This window comes from Oncorhynchus masou, chromosome 2, assembly GCF_036934945.1.
Source record: "Oncorhynchus masou masou isolate Uvic2021 chromosome 2, UVic_Omas_1.1, whole genome shotgun sequence".
Classification (NCBI taxonomy): domain Eukaryota; kingdom Metazoa; phylum Chordata; class Actinopteri; order Salmoniformes; family Salmonidae; genus Oncorhynchus; species Oncorhynchus masou.
In genome coordinates, this window is record NC_088213.1 from 12,569,115 (window position 1) to 12,585,423 (window position 16,309).

The window sequence follows — 16,309 nt, forward strand, 5'->3', positions numbered from 1 at the left end:
GGAGAGGAGCCGACTTCGGCGGAAGTCGTGACAACTCCTCATATTATCAAGCATAGTGGTGGCTGCATCATGTAATGGGTATGCTTGTAATCATTAATTAAGGATTGGGGAGTTTTTCAGGATAACATAAATAAATGGAATGCACAGGCAACATCCTAGAGGAAAACCTGGTTCAGTCTGTTTTCCACCAGACACTGGGAGATGAATTCACCTTCCAGCAGGACAATAACCTGAAACACAAGGCCAAATCTACACTGGAGTTGCTTACCAAGAAGACAGTGAATGTTCCTGAGTGGGCAAGTTACAGTTTTGACTTAAATCTACTTGAAAATCTGAAAATGGTTGTCTAACAATGATCAAAAACCAATTTTACAGAGCTTGAAGAATTTAGAAAATAAAAATGGGCAAGTGTTGTACAGTCCAGGTGTGGAAAGAGACTTGCACAGAAAGACTCACAGGCAAAGTGCTACTACAAAGTATTGACTCTGTGGTGTGAATATTTAAGTAAATTAGATATTTCTGTATTTGATTTTCAATCAATTTGCTAAAGTTTCTAAAAACATTTTTTGTTTTTGACATGGTGGGGTATTGTGTGTAGATGGCTGAGAGAGAGAAAAATATATTTAATGGATTTTGAATTCAGACTGTAACAACAAAAAGGGGAATAAGTCAAGGCCGGGGTGTGAATTATTTCTGAAGGTCCTTTATATAAATGGTTTACCAAATGAGTTAGCCCATCTGTGTCTGAAAGCAGTGGTTTTGGGTATTGTTGAATTCTGAACTCCATATCTCCCATCTGTCTTCAGGTTGTGAAAGGCCTAACCTATCTATGGACCCTGAAGATTCTTCACAGAGGTCAGTGGTGGGAAAGGTAGTAGATTCTACAGAGGTCAGTGATGTGGATTCTACAGAGGTCAGTGAGGTGGAAGGTAGTAGATTCTACAGAGGTCAGTGAGGTGGAAGGTAGTAGATTCTACAGAGGTCAGTGAGGTGGAAGGTAGTAGATTCTACAGAGGTCAGTGAGGTGGAAGGTAGTAGATTCTAGAATATCATGGAAGGAGATACTGTCATGATGCTGGATTCCTGTACAGATATGCGGTCTTAAATTGATCACTTTTGTCACAGGGTCAATCTTCCTGCACTCAGAAAATGTAATTTAGAGGTCAGTGTATTCAAGAGTTAAAATGTGGATTCTACAGAGGTCAGTGATGTGGATTTCCAGAGGTCAGTGATGAAAATGTCAGTGACTTGATTCTACAGAGGTCAAATGTGGACTCTACAGAGGTCAGTGATGTGGATTCTACAGAGGTCAGTGATGCTGGAAGGTAGTAGATTCTACAGAGGTCAGTGAGGTGAAACTGGTCAGTAGATTCTAAGATATCAGTGAGGTGGAAGGTACTAGATTCTACAGAGGTCATTGAGGTGGAAGGTTATGTAGAATATCATGGAAGGAGATACTGTCATGATGCTGTATACCTGTACAGATATGCTGGTCTTAAATTGATCACTTTTGTCACAGGGAATCTTCCTGTTCAGAAAATGTAACTTAGTAGTGTATGATTGGCGGAGGTAGCAGCTGTTACTGTATGTACTTGTCTCTGTGACGTGCCTTCCAACATGCTGGTCAACACTAGAGGTCAAGTGCTCTGTGACTTTGGAGTCAGCACGCAGTTTATACCCCTGTGTGTGTGTTTATACCTGTGTGTGTGTGTTTATACCTGTGTGTGTGTGTGTTTAGACCTGTGTGTGTGTGTGTGTGTTTATACCTGTGTGTGTGTGTGTTTATACCTGTGTGTGTGTGTGTGTTTATACCTGTGTGTGTGTGTGTTTATACCTCTGTGTGTGTGTTTATACCTCTGTGTGTGTGTTTATACCTCTGTGTGTTTGTGATCTGTTTCTCTCTCTGTATGTATTGAGACACCAGTGTGTGTCTCGCTCTCTGTGTGTGTGTGTGTGTGTGTGTTGATGGGGTGTGTGTGTGTGTGTGTGTGTGTGTGTGTTGATGGGTGTGGAGTGTGTGTGTAGTCGACCTGTCAATCTGGACCTATTCATTGTGTCCTCACGACAGTGGAAGCACCTTGAGGGACAGCCTCTCACATTAACTTCCTCACTACCATTGTTCCACAGGCACTCCAAAACATGCACTTGTTATAATTACTACTCACACACACACACACAACGCCAAAGCTTCATTGATATGCCTTTGATGGACGTGGCAAGAGCGTGGCTGGGCAGACAATAGCTGAGGTGTGTGTGTCTGTGTGTCATGTCATTACGTCACCCTGGGACAGCCCTTCCAACTCCCCCAAAGACCCCCGGGAATAACTCCCCCCTACTCTCTCTCACCCTGTCACCCCCACGCCCCAATTTTAATTAATTTTCATCCCTCTCTCCTTGGAGATGTGAAGCAGTGTTGACCCCTGCGCAGGCTTCTGAATACAAGCTTTACCTCAACACACACACACACTGCCCTGTAGGAAGGTCAGTGTCTCTGCCTTCCCTGAGCAGGACCTCCCCTCCAAACACAGGAGCCATCGGGGAACACAATCATTCACTCATTATCACAGCCCTGTCATCCATGGCATGTCCCATTGTGCTCACACACACACTCCGACGTCCCCCTGTCCTCATCCTGGTCCCCTGTGAGAGGGCTGGGAACAGACCACAGCAACACTGACGTTTCAATAGATTTGGGTATGTAAGTCACGGAGGGAAAGGAGATGGAGATGGGAGCTGTACTTAATGTAGGACAAACAGTCTCTGCCTTCAGTTATAGCCATCACTATGGCCATCATGTTTCAGTTATAGCCATCACTATGGCCATCATGTTTCAGTTATAGCCATCACTATGGCCATCATGTTTCAGTTATAGCCATCACTATGGCCATCATGTTTCAATTATAGCCATCACTATGGCCATTATGTTTCAATTATAGCCATCACTATGGCCATCATGTTTCAATTATAGCCATCACTATGGCCATCATGTTTCAATTATAGCCATCACTATGGCCATCATGTTTCAATTATAGCCATCACTATGGCCATCATGTTTCAATTATAGCCATCACTATGGCCATCATGTTTCAATTATAGCCATCACTATGGCCATCATGTTTCAATTATAGCCATCACTATGGCCATCATGTTTCAGTTATAGCCATCACTATGGCCATCATGTTTCAGTTATAGCCATCACTATGGCCATCATGTTTCAGTTATAGCCATCACTATGGCCATCATGTTTCAGTTATGGCCATCTTGTTTCAGTTATAGCCATCACTATGGCCATCTTGTTTCAGTTATAGCCATCTTGTTTCAGTTATAATCATCTTGTTTCAGTTATAGGACCTTTAAGAGTATGGTACAGTCTGTTCTCATGTGAAACAGTTGGACAGATCGACTGGAAGACAAAAGTAAATGCACCAGTATTTTGCTCAGTCAATTGTTACTGAGGGAAAGAAAGAAACCCATTCACCCATCTACAGTTGATCAATCTCACCTCTTTTGTTTGCAGTTGGTGAATTCCATCGCCAAGACGTATGTGGGAACGAACGCCTACATGGCAGTAAGTAGACCTAATATGAATGGATGTTGGTGGTGGTTGGACATCTTGGTGAAAGAGGCTCTGGATGTTGTTTTGGGGGGCCTTTGTGCCAGCCTTGAAAATGTGGTAGGAGAAACATAGACAGGACACATCTGATCATGCAGTAACCACAAATGGCTCAGTTGAACACAGTATAGCAAAACACAATCAAATTTCGTACATCTCAAGTCAACCACAGCTCATCTGACTCCCTTGTTTGTACCCTGCAGCCGGAGAGGATATCTGGGGAGCAGTATGGTATCCATTCAGACGTCTGGAGCGTGGGCATCTCCTTCATGGAGGTGAGTGCAGAGTGCAGGCATTTGTGTGTGTCTGTGATTGCAGAGTGCAGGTGTTTGTGTGTGTGTCTGTGTGTCTGTGATTGCAGAGTGCAGGCATTTGTGTGTGTCTGTGATTGCAGAGTGCAGGTGTTTGTGTGTGTGTCTGTGTCTGTGATTGCAGAGTGCAGGTGTTTGTCTGTGATTGCAGAGTGCAGGTGTTTGTCTGTGATTGCAGAGTGCAGGTGTTTGTCTGTGATTGCAGAGTGCAGGTGTTTGTCTGTGATTGCAGAGTGCAGGTGTTTGTCTGTGATTGCAGGTGTGTGTGATTGCAGAGTGCAGGTGTGTGTGTGTGTGTCTGTGATTGCAGAGTGCAGGTGTGTGTCTGATTGCAGAGTGCAGGTGTTTGTATGTGTGTCTCTGTGTCTGTGATTGCGGAGTGCAGGTGTTTGTGTGATTGCAGAGTGCAGGTGTGTGTGTGTGTGTGTGTGTGTGTGTGTGTGTGTGTGTCTGTGATTGCAGAGTGCAGGTGTGTGTGTGTGTCTGTGATTGCAGAGTGCAGGTGTGTGTGTGTGTCTGTGATTGCAGAGTGCAGGTGTGTGTGTGTGTCTGTGATTGCAGAGTGCAGGTGTGTGTGTGTGTCTGTGATTGCAGAGTGCAGGTGTGTGTGTGTGTGTGATTGCATGCAGGTGTGTGTGTGTGTCTGTGATTGCAGAGTGCAGGTGTGTCTGTGATTGCAGAGTGCAGGTGTGTGTGTGTGTCTGTGATTGCAGAGTGCAGGTGTGTGTGTGATTGCAGAGTGCAGGTGTGTGTGTGTGTCTGTGATTGCAGAGTGCAGGTGTGTGTGTGTGTGTCTGTGATTGCAGAGTGCAGGTGTGTGTCTGTGATTGTGATTGCAGAGTGCAGGTGTTTGTGTGATTGCAGAGTGCAGGTGTGTGTGTGTGTCTGTGATTGCAGAGTGCAGGTGTGTGTGTGTGTGCTCTGTGATTGCAGAGTGCAGGTGTGTGTGTGTGTCCAGAGGCCCTGTGTTGACGATTGCCAGAGTGCAGGTGTGTGTCTGTGATTGCAGAGTGTTGTTATATCAGTGTTTGTGTGATTGCAGAGTGCAGGTGTGTGTGTGTGTCTGTGATTGCAGAGTGCAGGTGTTTGTGTGATTGCAGAGTGCAGGTGTTGTGTCAGAGGGTCTCCATTTTAGAATTTTAGTGTTGTTATTTCAGTGCTCCATTCGTCCAGAGGCCCTGTCGTCCCCATTGACACCTATTGATTCTCCATTTTAGAATAGTGTTGTTATATCAGTGCTCCATTCGTCCAGAGGCCCTGTCGTCCCCATTGACACCTATTGATTCTCCATTTTAGAATAGTGTTGTTATATCAGTGCTCCATTCGTCCAGAGGCCCTGTCGTCCCCATTGACACCTATTGATTCTCCATTTTAGAATAGTGTTGTTATATCAGTGCTCCATTCGTCCAGAGGCCCTGTCGTCCCCATTGACACCTATTGATTCTCCATTTTAGAATAGTGTTGTTATATCAGTGCTCCATTCGTCCAGAGGCCCTGTCGTCCCCATTGACACCTATTGATTCTCCATTTTAGAATAGTGTTGTTATATCAGTGCTCCATTCGTCCAGAGGCCCTGTCGTCCCCATTGACACCTATTGATTCTCCATTTTAGAATAGTGTTGTTATATCAGTGCTCCATTCGTCCAGAGGCCCTGTCGTCCCCATTGACACCTATTGATTCTCCATTTTAGAATAGTGTTGTTATATCAGTGCTCCATTCGTCCAGAGGCCCTGTCGTCCCCATTGACACCTATTGATTCTCCATTTTAGAATAGTGTTGTTATATCAGTGCTCCATTCGTCCAGAGGCCCTGTCGTCCCCATTGACACCTATTGATTCTCCATTTTAGAATAGTGTTGTTATATCAGTGCTCCATTCGTCCAGAGGCCCTGTCGTCCCCATTGACACCTATTGATTCTCCATTTTAGAATAGTGTTGTTATATCAGTGCTCCATTCGTCCAGAGGCCCTGTCGTCCCCATTGACACCTATTGATTCTCCATTTTAGAATAGTGTTGTTATATCAGTGCTCCATTCGTCCAGAGGCCCTGTCGTCCCCATTGACACCTATTGATTCTCCATTTTAGAATAGTGTTGTTATATCAGTGCTCCATTCGTCCAGAGGCCCTGTCGTCCCCATTGACACCTATTGATTCTCCATTTTAGAATAGTGTTGTTATATCAGTGCTCCATTCGTCCAGAGGCCCTGTCGTCCCCATTGACACCTATTGATTCTCCATTTTAGAATAGTGTTGTTATATCAGTGCTCCATTCGTCCAGAGGCCCTGTCGTCCCCATTGACACCTATTGATTCTCCATTTTAGAATAGTGTTGTTATATCAGTGCTCCATTCGTCCAGAGGCCCTGTTCCCCATTGACACCTATTGATTCTCCATTTTAGAATAGTGTTGTTATATCAGTGCTCCATTCGTCCAGAGGCCCTGTCGTCCCCATTGACACCTATTGATTCTCCATTTTAGAATAGTGTTGTTATATCAGTGCTCCATTCGTCCAGAGGCCCTGTCGTCCCCATTGACACCTATTGATTCTCCATTTTAGAATAGTGTTGTTATATCAGTGCTCCATTCGTCCAGAGGCCCTGTCGTCCCCATTGACACCTATTGATTCTCCATTTTAGAATAGTGTTGTTATATCAGTGCTCCATTCGTCCAGAGGCCCTGTCGTCCCCATTGACACCTATTGATTCTCCATTTTAGAATAGTGTTGTTATATCAGTGCTCCATTCGTCCAGAGGCCCTGTCGTCCCCATTGACACCTATTGATTCTCCATTTTAGAATAGTGTTGTTATATCAGTGCTCCATTCGTCCAGAGGCCCTGTCGTCCCCATTGACACCTATTGATTCTCCATCTATTCCTGTCAAGGACTCCTATTTGCACAGCTCTGACAAACGCTTTCCCCTCTCTGGCCTCTACACTGTGTGTCAATACTGTTGAATATTATCTCCGTTGGAAACCGTAACTGATGGGGCTGCGGAAAATACAAGTCTGTCTGAATTATCGACACAATCTCAGTTTGATCAAGATAGAGTTTTCTCGCCACAGGATCAAAGCCCTTTCCTCTTTGTGAATCGTTAGTGAGAGAGAGAGAACCATACAGGTAAGTGTGCATTAGTCTAAATGAAAAGGCTTTTAAACTCTCCTCTTCATTTGGATTAATCTGCCGTGGCTAACAGTCGGTCCACGTTCAAGGCCAGCATGGGTTTTCTCGTGTATTGACATCGTCGTAATAACGTGATGGCGCCGACATCATCAGAGATAAAAAACCAAGATTAAAGACGCCAGGCGCAACGCAAAGTGAATTGCCAAATGTCACGAGCGGGGTTGGATATTTTCCGGTGTAGTCGTACATCACATGAATCTATCCCTCGATCGTTCCAACCTCTCTGTTTCTCTCTCTGTGCTGTTCTCGGCGGGGGGGTGTTATTAACTAATAGCCGATGTTCTTTGAGGAAGGGGGTTATTCGACGGGGGCGCACTGAGCCCCTCTCAAAGACTGGCCTCTCTAATCTGGAACACGCTTCAGCTCGTCTCCCTCAGTGAGGAGATTAAACCACCTATGAACTCCTATTTCCACGCATTTCCACCGCCGTCCTAAAACAAATCCAGTCAACCCTGGTCTTGTGTGGTTCAACCACATTTAACCTGAGGGACTTCATATTCCTGATAGTTCCACATGTTTATTCAACTTCCTTTCTAATACTCTTCCAATAATCACTTATGTCTTTATATATATATATATTTCTTGCATTTTTGTTTATATATGTATGTGTATATATTTGTATATATAAATATACACACACACATAAAAATACAAACATATATATATATATATATATATATATATATATATATATATATATATATATATATATATATATATATATATATATATATATATATGTATATATATATGTATATATATATGTATATATATATATGTATATATATGTGTGTTTGTATTTTTTGTGTGTATGTGTATATATATGTGTATATATACAAATGATGAGACAAGACTAACTATCAATTGGATACCACAAAATTGGGGGAAAAAGGGGTAAGCATACATATACATACACACACATGTATTTACCCCTTTCTTTCCCCAATTTCGCGGTGTCCAACTGATAGTTAGTCTTGTCTCATCGCTGCAACTCCCGTATGGACTCTGGAGAGGCGAAGGTCGGGAGCCGTGCTTCCTCCGAAACACAACCCAACCAAGCCGCACTGCTTCTTGACACAATACCCACTTAACCCGGAAGCCAGCCGCACCAATGTGTCGGAGGAAACACCTGGCGACCGTGTCAGCGTGCACTGCGCCCAGCCTGCCACAGGAGTCGCTAGAGCGCGATGGGACAAGGACAAACCCTCCCCTAAACCCGGACGACGCTGGGCCAAATGTGCGCCGCCCCATGTGTCTCCCGACCGCGGCCGGCTGCGACAGAGCCTGGACTCGAACCCACAGCTAGCACTGAGATGCATAGCCTTAGACCACAGCTAGCACTGAGATGCAGAGCCTTAGACCACAGCTAGCACTGAGATGCAGAGCCTTAGACCACAGCTAGCACTGAGATGCAGAGCCTTAGACCACAGCTAGCACTGAGATGCAGAGCCTTAGACCACAGCTGGCACTGAGATGCATAGCCTTAGACCACAGCTAGCACTGAGATGCAGAGCCTTAGACCACAGCTAGCACTGAGATGCATAGCCTTAGACCACAGCTAGCACTGAGATGCAGAGCCACAGACCACAGCTAGCACTGAGATGCATAGCCTTAGACCACAGCTAGCACTGAGATGCAGAGCCTTAGACCACAGCTAGCACTGAGATGCAGAGCCTTAGACCACAGCTAGCACTGAGATGCAGAGCCTTAGACCACAGCTAGCACTGAGATGCAGAGCCTTAGACCACAGCTAGCACTGAGATGCAGAGCCTTAGACCACAGCTAGCACTGAGACGCAGAGCCTTAGACCACAGCTAGCACTGAGACGCAGAGCCTTAGACCACAGCTAGCACTGAGATGCAGAGCCTTAGACCACAGCTAGCACTGAGATGCAGAGCCTTAGACCACAGCTAGCACTGAGATGCAGAGCCTTAGACCACAGCTAGCACTGAGATGCAGAGCCTTAGACCACAGCTAGCACTGAGATGCAGAGCCTTAGACCACAGCTAGCACTGAGATGCAGAGCCTTAGACCACAGCTAGCACTGAGATGCAGAGCCTTAGCTAGCACTGAGATGAGATGCAGAGCCTTAGACCACAGCTAGCACTGAGATGCAGAGCCTTAGACCACAGCTAGCACTGAGATGCAGAGCCTTAGACCACAGCTAGCACTGAGATGCAGAGCCTTAGACCACAGCTAGCACTGAGATGCAGAGCCTTAGACCACAGCTAGCACTGAGATGCAGAGCCTTAGACCACAGCTAGCACTGAGATGCAGAGCCTTAGACCACAGCTAGCACTGAGATGCAGAGCCTCAGACCACAGCTAGCACTGAGACGCAGAGCCTTAGACCACAGCTAGCACTGAGACGCAGAGCCTTAGACCACAGCTAGCACTGAGATGCAGAGCCTTAGACCACAGCTAGCACTGAGATGCATAGCCTTAGACCACAGCTAGCACTGAGATGCAGAGCCTTAGACCACAGCTAGCACTGAGATGCAGAGCCTTAGACCACAGCTAGCACTGAGATGCAGAGCCTTAGACCACTGCACCAGTCAGGAGGCCCCTGTAACTGAGCCTGTTTATTATTTTCGCAGCCTTTGCCGTCACCCTTATTGTAGTGTTTTTCTCTTTCTACAGTTGGCACTGGGCGCTTTCCCCTATCCACAGGTGAGTCCCTTCCTCACTACATTCCATTCACATGGCTTCATGTTTAGCTATATAGAAACCCTACTGTAGGGTGTCATGACAACATATGGTCATATATGGTCATAGGGTCTTTCTCACTCCCTTAATTCTATTTGTGATGTCACTGGTGGTCCCGTAGTGACTCTTATCCATTCTCCATGTTGACCCTACTCCTACAATCCTGCTCATCTTCAAATGTAATTGCTGAGCCACAGAAGAGGTCTGCTGAATCCCATCAGCTCTTTAATTAGGCCCAAATGAGGGCTTAGTGCCATAATCCTCCTCTGAGCATGCTGACCTTGGTTACCTCGCCTGACTGGCTGCACGGCGGCCATCTTGGAAAGCCATGTGGATGGTGGCTGTAATGGTGGTTATTGAGTGGATTCTTTGAGTGTTGTTTATGATGTGTCACTGGACCAAAAGGTCTTCTCACTTGATCAAGTGTGACCTTTCTGAAAGGTCACCTGGCTTTGTGACATCTACTTTATCCATTGTGTGCTTCATCTACTCCGACTTACTTTCCATTATTCATTCTTCTGAGAGGAAAATGGAATGACAAGACAAAATGGCTACTGAGTATGTAGAACTTTCTATAAACCTCCAAGCAACCATAAAATAATGACATGTAGGTTTTAAAGAGCATTGTTTTGTGAAAGGAATGGGCTGGAGTCGGGTACCTCAATTATTGTCCCAAATACCTAAAAATAATACATGTGTGTCCTTTCTACATGAAGGGTCCCGTGTTTCTCAGTTGGCAGAGCAAGGCGCTTATAACGCCAGGTTGTGGGTTCGATTCCCACGGGGGACCAGTACAACAACAAAAGGATGAAAATGTCCGAACTCACTAATGTAAGTCGCTCTGGATAAGAGCATCTGCTAAATGACCAACATGTCAAATGTAAAGAAAGCATCAATCAGCAGTTGAAACAATAACGACGCGTTTACCCTGCACATCTTTCTGTAAATAGCTGAGGAATTGGGGCTCGAGAAATCTAACCACTGTTACATCCATAACTCTTGTCTATGAATTTAAGGACTGACCTATCGAAATGATAGTTTTAATGATGAGGTTTTATAGTGTTTATTTACAAACATTGGAGCAAAACAAGCTTATGTTGGGATCAGATGTGGAACGAGAGTTGAACTAAGCTCATGAGACATTTATAGGTTATATTCTCCAACAATCAGTCAGTACATATCATTCATTTAAAGTCCAAAAATGGATGAAGCAACTGCATATTGGCATTTTTTAAAAGGGACATTAAGTTCTACAATGCACTTTTCAGGTCCATGTCTCGATGTCCCAATCCATCAACCGCTGCTAAGGCAATACGTTGTGACATTTTAATCGTCAACACCACTTCCTCTTACATTTCTCATGCTCAAGAACAAGATATGTATATATTTTTAAGTCAAATGTCGATGCACTGCCCCTTTTTAATATGTGACTCATAAGGTACACAGTTTCCAAGCTGTGAAATCTAAAACTCCGTAGAGGCTGATTTTAAAGGAGCCCAGTGGGCTAGAGCAGAGCGCTAGTACCATTAGTCCAAGCTCTGCGCTAGTGACCGCTTTGTTTCCCAATGCTAATTAACCCAACAGGCATGCTGCGAACCAATCTAATGAACATTACTCACGGCTACCATGACCGTCGGCCTGTGGAGGGCCTGGAACACCCAAATAAGACTGGAGGGAGACCATAGCACTGACGGACTGAAACTGGGATATGATGCCAAGTGTATCATGGTTGTGAATCTATTCAGTAGCTATAAGATACCGTAGCTGCATGTCCAAAAGAGGAATTGTCTCGGGTCTGTGGCATTGTTTATGATGTTTAGTACGCAGAGTGTAAGACCTGTGAATTAGGGTAGTTGTGATAGTTATCCCTAGATGTGTTTCTGTAGGGGCTTTGCAGTAAATGGATATCTTCAAGAGAATAATGAAGAGGATATAAGCCCTCTACACAGTGATTAAGCTGCATAGTGAATCAGTTTTGTTAATACTAGTCCTGGAGACATGGGAAATACTAAACTTGTTTTGAGGCGACCAGTCAAACGTGTGTTTGTGCCCCCTGTGTTCATCCTGCTGTGATGACGTACATGAGGTCTCCATGGTTATTGTGTGTGTGGCCTCGGGCAGGTCTCATTTCGGAGTGCTGCCACTCTTCTCTTCAGCAGTGTCTATTAACGTGGCCATTATCATGTTAATCGCCAATGTATGATTACATACAATAATGAATGCCTCACAGTCTCTCACACACACACACACACACACGGTTTTTGAATAAGAAGCAGAGAGATGTGGGCTTGTCTGTTCTTCTCTGGTATTTACATATCCACCATTTTGTATGGAAGGGAGCGTCATTCACAGCATCGTCATGTTTCTTTTTAATAGGCATGAAACCTCTGGTAACACTTTAATATCTCCAATGTATTGAATCCAATCTATAACAGTCTGTCTGTCTGCCAGTATACTTCCACCAGAACCTGATTCATAAATTAGCCTAAATAACCAGAGGAAGAAAAAAGACAAACTTGTTCTTTACAAATGGAGCCATAGGCGTTGTGGTGGAGCGTTGAATGTTTTCACACCCTATTAATTTATTTATTCTTCCTCTCTCTCACCGTCTTTCACTGTTTCCCCCTCTCACTGTCTCTCTCTCTCACTGTCTCTCTCTCTCACTGTCTCTCACTGTCTCTCTCTCTCACTGTCTCTCTCTCTCACTGTCTCTCGCTCTCTCTCTCTCACTGTCTCTCTCGCTCTCTCTCTCTCACTGTCTCTCTCGCGCTCGCTCTCGCTCTCTCTCGCTCGCTCTCTCTCGCTCTCTCTCTCGCTCTCTCTCTCGCTCTCTCTCTCTCTCGCTCGCTCTCTCTCGCTCTCTCTCTTGCTCTCTCTCTCGCTCTCTCTCTCGCTCTCTCTCTCCCGCGCTCTCTCTCTCTCGTGCTCTCTCTCTCGCGCTCTCTCTCGCGCTCTCGCGCTCTCTCGCGCTCTCTCTCTCTCTCTCTCTCCCTCGCTCTCTCTCGCTGTCTCTCTCTCTCTGTGTGTCTCTCTCTCTCTGTCTCTCTCTCGCTCTCTCTCTCTCTCTCTCTCTCTCTGTGTTTCTCTCTCTCTCTGTGTTTCTCTCTCTCTCGCTGTCTCTCTCTCTCTGTGTTTCTCTCTCTCTCTGTGTCTCTCTCTCTCGCGCTCTCTCGCTCTCTCGCGCTCTCTCTCTCTCTCTCTCTCGCTCTCTCGCGCTCTCTCTCTCTCTCTCCCTCGGTCTCTCTCGCTTTCTCTCTCTCTCTGTGTCTCTCTCTCACACTGTTTCCCCCACTCTTGCTTTCCCATCCTCTCTCTCTTCCCTTCTATCTTCCCTACATATGGAATTTAAAGCTACACCAAGAGACAGTGTGTGCGCCAGGGAGATCTCCCGCTGCCAGTGCTCTCCTCATCTCTCTGTTAATTTTCCCTGCTCCATATGGCGTTACAGACAGTTCACCTGCAGGCTGTAGCAGAGCCCTGGTAGAACGGGTAGAGTGGCGGCTTCATCTCGCCAGGCGCAGCCGGCGAACGTCCTCGGGCCCAGGCTGTCAGCTGTCTGCGCAGAAGCCCCCTGTGCTATCACCCTCCACGGTCCACCCGACTGTGGCAGCAACACAAATAGAGAGAATGGAATCAATTGTAAGCACCTGAGATTTGCTCAGGATAGGTGTTTTTGGGAGAATGGGGTCAGTGTTTTGGGTGGGATGTGGGTGGATTTGAAGGGCAGAGGGGTGCTTTTTGTTTTTGGAAAGAGCTGTTGTAACGCTGTAAGGGGGCCTCTGTACTCACCCTTTCCTGTGTGTGTGTGTGTGTTGCCTGGAGTATGGGTTAACAGTAACAGTGGGGGCGGAGGTGGCGATAACAGAACACACGCCATGGCGTTTTCATCCTGTGTTTGTCATTGATTAGAGACGGCCTCTTTAATTCCTCCTCACCCCATGTTGTGATCCATTTGCATTCGTTGTGAGAGTTAATGGAGTTTTCTCACGGCTCTGAAAGTCTTTGAAGACAGCAGACTGGATGTGATGTGTATACAGCCGCCGGGGCAGCGCCCCCCTGATTGATTTGGGCCCTTTTTGCTTTTCCTCATCTCCATGTTTTAAATTGTTCTGCAGAAGAAGAAGAAGAAGAAGAACAGGAAGTAGTTCAAATATGTTTGATGGTGTTGTTATGAAGGGATCACATAAAAATGTCAAACTGTAGAGGGATTTAACAGATCAGTGATTGCACTCCCAAGTATTGAGTAATGTAGACTCTTTTGACACTGTCCCCATACTGCGTTGTGACGCAGAGACTTTCATATGATGAAGTATCACATTTTCCAAACATGTTGAATGCTTTGTTCAGAGGACGCATTCACCCCTGTCTGTGAACGTTTTGTACTTTTTGATGCTCTAGCTATTGGTCCCCTCAACCCTGGAACATCTGCCTTTCAGATCAACACAGCTGTTAACATCTACAGAAATGGGAGACCGATGGAAGTATTGAGTGTTTCAATACCGTACTGTCTCCCTGTCTGTAGACTGTGCTGCAGCTCTGAGAGAACAGCTTCTACATGGTGACTGAGTAGGAATACCATCGTCTCCCTTTCTGTAGACTGAGAACAGCTTCTACATGATGACTGAGTAGGAATACCATCGTCTCCCTTTCTGTAGACTGAGAACAGCTTCTACATGATGACTGAGTAGGAATACCATCGTCTCCCTTTCTGTAGACTGAGAACAGCTTCTACCTGATGACTGAGTAGGAATACCATCGTCTCCCTTTCTGTAGACTGAGAACAGCTTCTACATGGTGACTGAGTAGGAATACCATCGTCTCCCTTTCTGTAGACTGTGAGAACAGCTTCTACCTGATGACTGAGTAGGAATACCATCGTCTCCCTTTCTGTAGACTGAGAACAGCTTCTACATGATGACTGAGTAGGAATACCATCGTCTCCCTTTCTGTAGACTGTGAGAACAGCTTCTACATGGTGACTGAGTAGGAATACCATCGTCTCCCTTTCTGTAGACTGAGAACAGCTTCTACCTGATGACTGAGTAGGAATACCATCGTCTCCCTTTCTGTAGACTGAGAACAGCTTCTACATGGTGACTGAGTAGGAATACCATCGTCTCCCTTTCTGTAGACTGAGAACAGCTTCTACATGATGACTGAGTAGGAATACCATCGTCTCCCTTTCTGTAGACTGTGAGAACAGCTTCTACATGGTGACTGAGTAGGAATACCATCGTCTCCCTTTCTGTAGACTGAGAACAGCTTCTACATGATGACTGAGTAGGAATACCATCGTCTCCCTTTCTGTAGACTGTGAGAACAGCTTCTACATGGTGACTGAGTAGGAATACCATCGTCTCCCTTTCTGTAGACTGAGAACAGCTTCTACATGATGACTGAGTAGGAATACCATCGTCTCCCTTTCTGTAGACTGAGAACAGCTTCTACATGATGACTGAGTAGGAATACCATCGTCTCCCTTTCTGTAGACTGAGAACAGCTTCTACATGATGACTGAGTAGGAATACCATCGTCTCCCTTTCTGGAATACCATGACTGAGATGACTGAGGAATACCATCGTCTCCCTTTCTGTAGACTGAGAACAGCTTCTACATGATGACTGAGTAGGAATACCATCGTCTCCCTTTCTGTAGACTGAGAACAGCTTCTACATGATGACTGAGTAGGAATACCATCGTCTCCCTTTCTGTAGACTGAGAACAGCTTCTACCTGATGACTGAGTAGGAATACCATCGTCTCCCTTTCTGTAGACTGTGAGAACAGCTTCTACCTGATGACTGAGTAGGAATACCATCGTCTCCCTTTCTGTAGACTGAGAACAGCTTCTACATGATGACTGAGTAGGAATACCATCGTCTCCCTTTCTGTATACCATCGTCTCCCTTTCTGTAGACTGAGAACAGCTTCTACCTGATGACTGAGTAGGAATACCATCGTCTCCCTTTCTGTAGACTGAGAACAGCTTCTACATGATGACTGAGTAGGAATACAATCGTCTCCCTTTCTGTAGACTGAGAACAGCTTCTACATGGTGACTGAGTAGGAATACCATCGTCTCCCTTTCTGTAGACTGTGAGAACAGCTTCTACCTGATGACTGAGTAGGAATACCATCGTCTCCCTTTCTGTAGACTGTGAGAACAGCTTCTACATGATGACTGAGTAGGAATACCATCGTCTCCCTTTCTGTAGACTGTGAGAACAGCTTCTACATGATGACTGAGTAGGAATACCATCGTCTCCCTTTCTGTAGACTGAGAACAGCTTCTACATGATGACTGAGATGACTGAGTAGGAATACCATCGTCTCCCTTTCTGTAGACTGAGAACAGCTTCTACCTGATGACTGAGATGACTGAGTAGGAATACCATTGCTTATAACCAAGTCTGTCTATTCTGTTGTGATTGATGACTGTGATGAAACGAGGGAGTTTCATTGGGTTGACCTCGAGTGTCCATCCATTGCCTCTGAAATGT

At 45.4% G+C, this 16,309-nt stretch overlaps 1 protein-coding gene across 1 annotated transcript in view; it reads left to right on the forward strand.

Moving 5' to 3' along the window:
* map2k5 (mitogen-activated protein kinase kinase 5) overlaps positions 1-16,309 on the forward strand; it is a 115,921-nt gene that overhangs the window by 65,318 nt on the left and 34,294 nt on the right. The window contains exons 13-17 of the mRNA XM_064987727.1: positions 807-855; positions 1,577-1,667; positions 3,514-3,568; positions 3,817-3,888; positions 9,745-9,774. Coding sequence (XP_064843799.1) covers positions 807-855; positions 1,577-1,667; positions 3,514-3,568; positions 3,817-3,888; positions 9,745-9,774 — 297 coding nt within the window. The remainder of the gene's footprint in view (positions 1-806; positions 856-1,576; positions 1,668-3,513; positions 3,569-3,816; positions 3,889-9,744; positions 9,775-16,309) is intronic.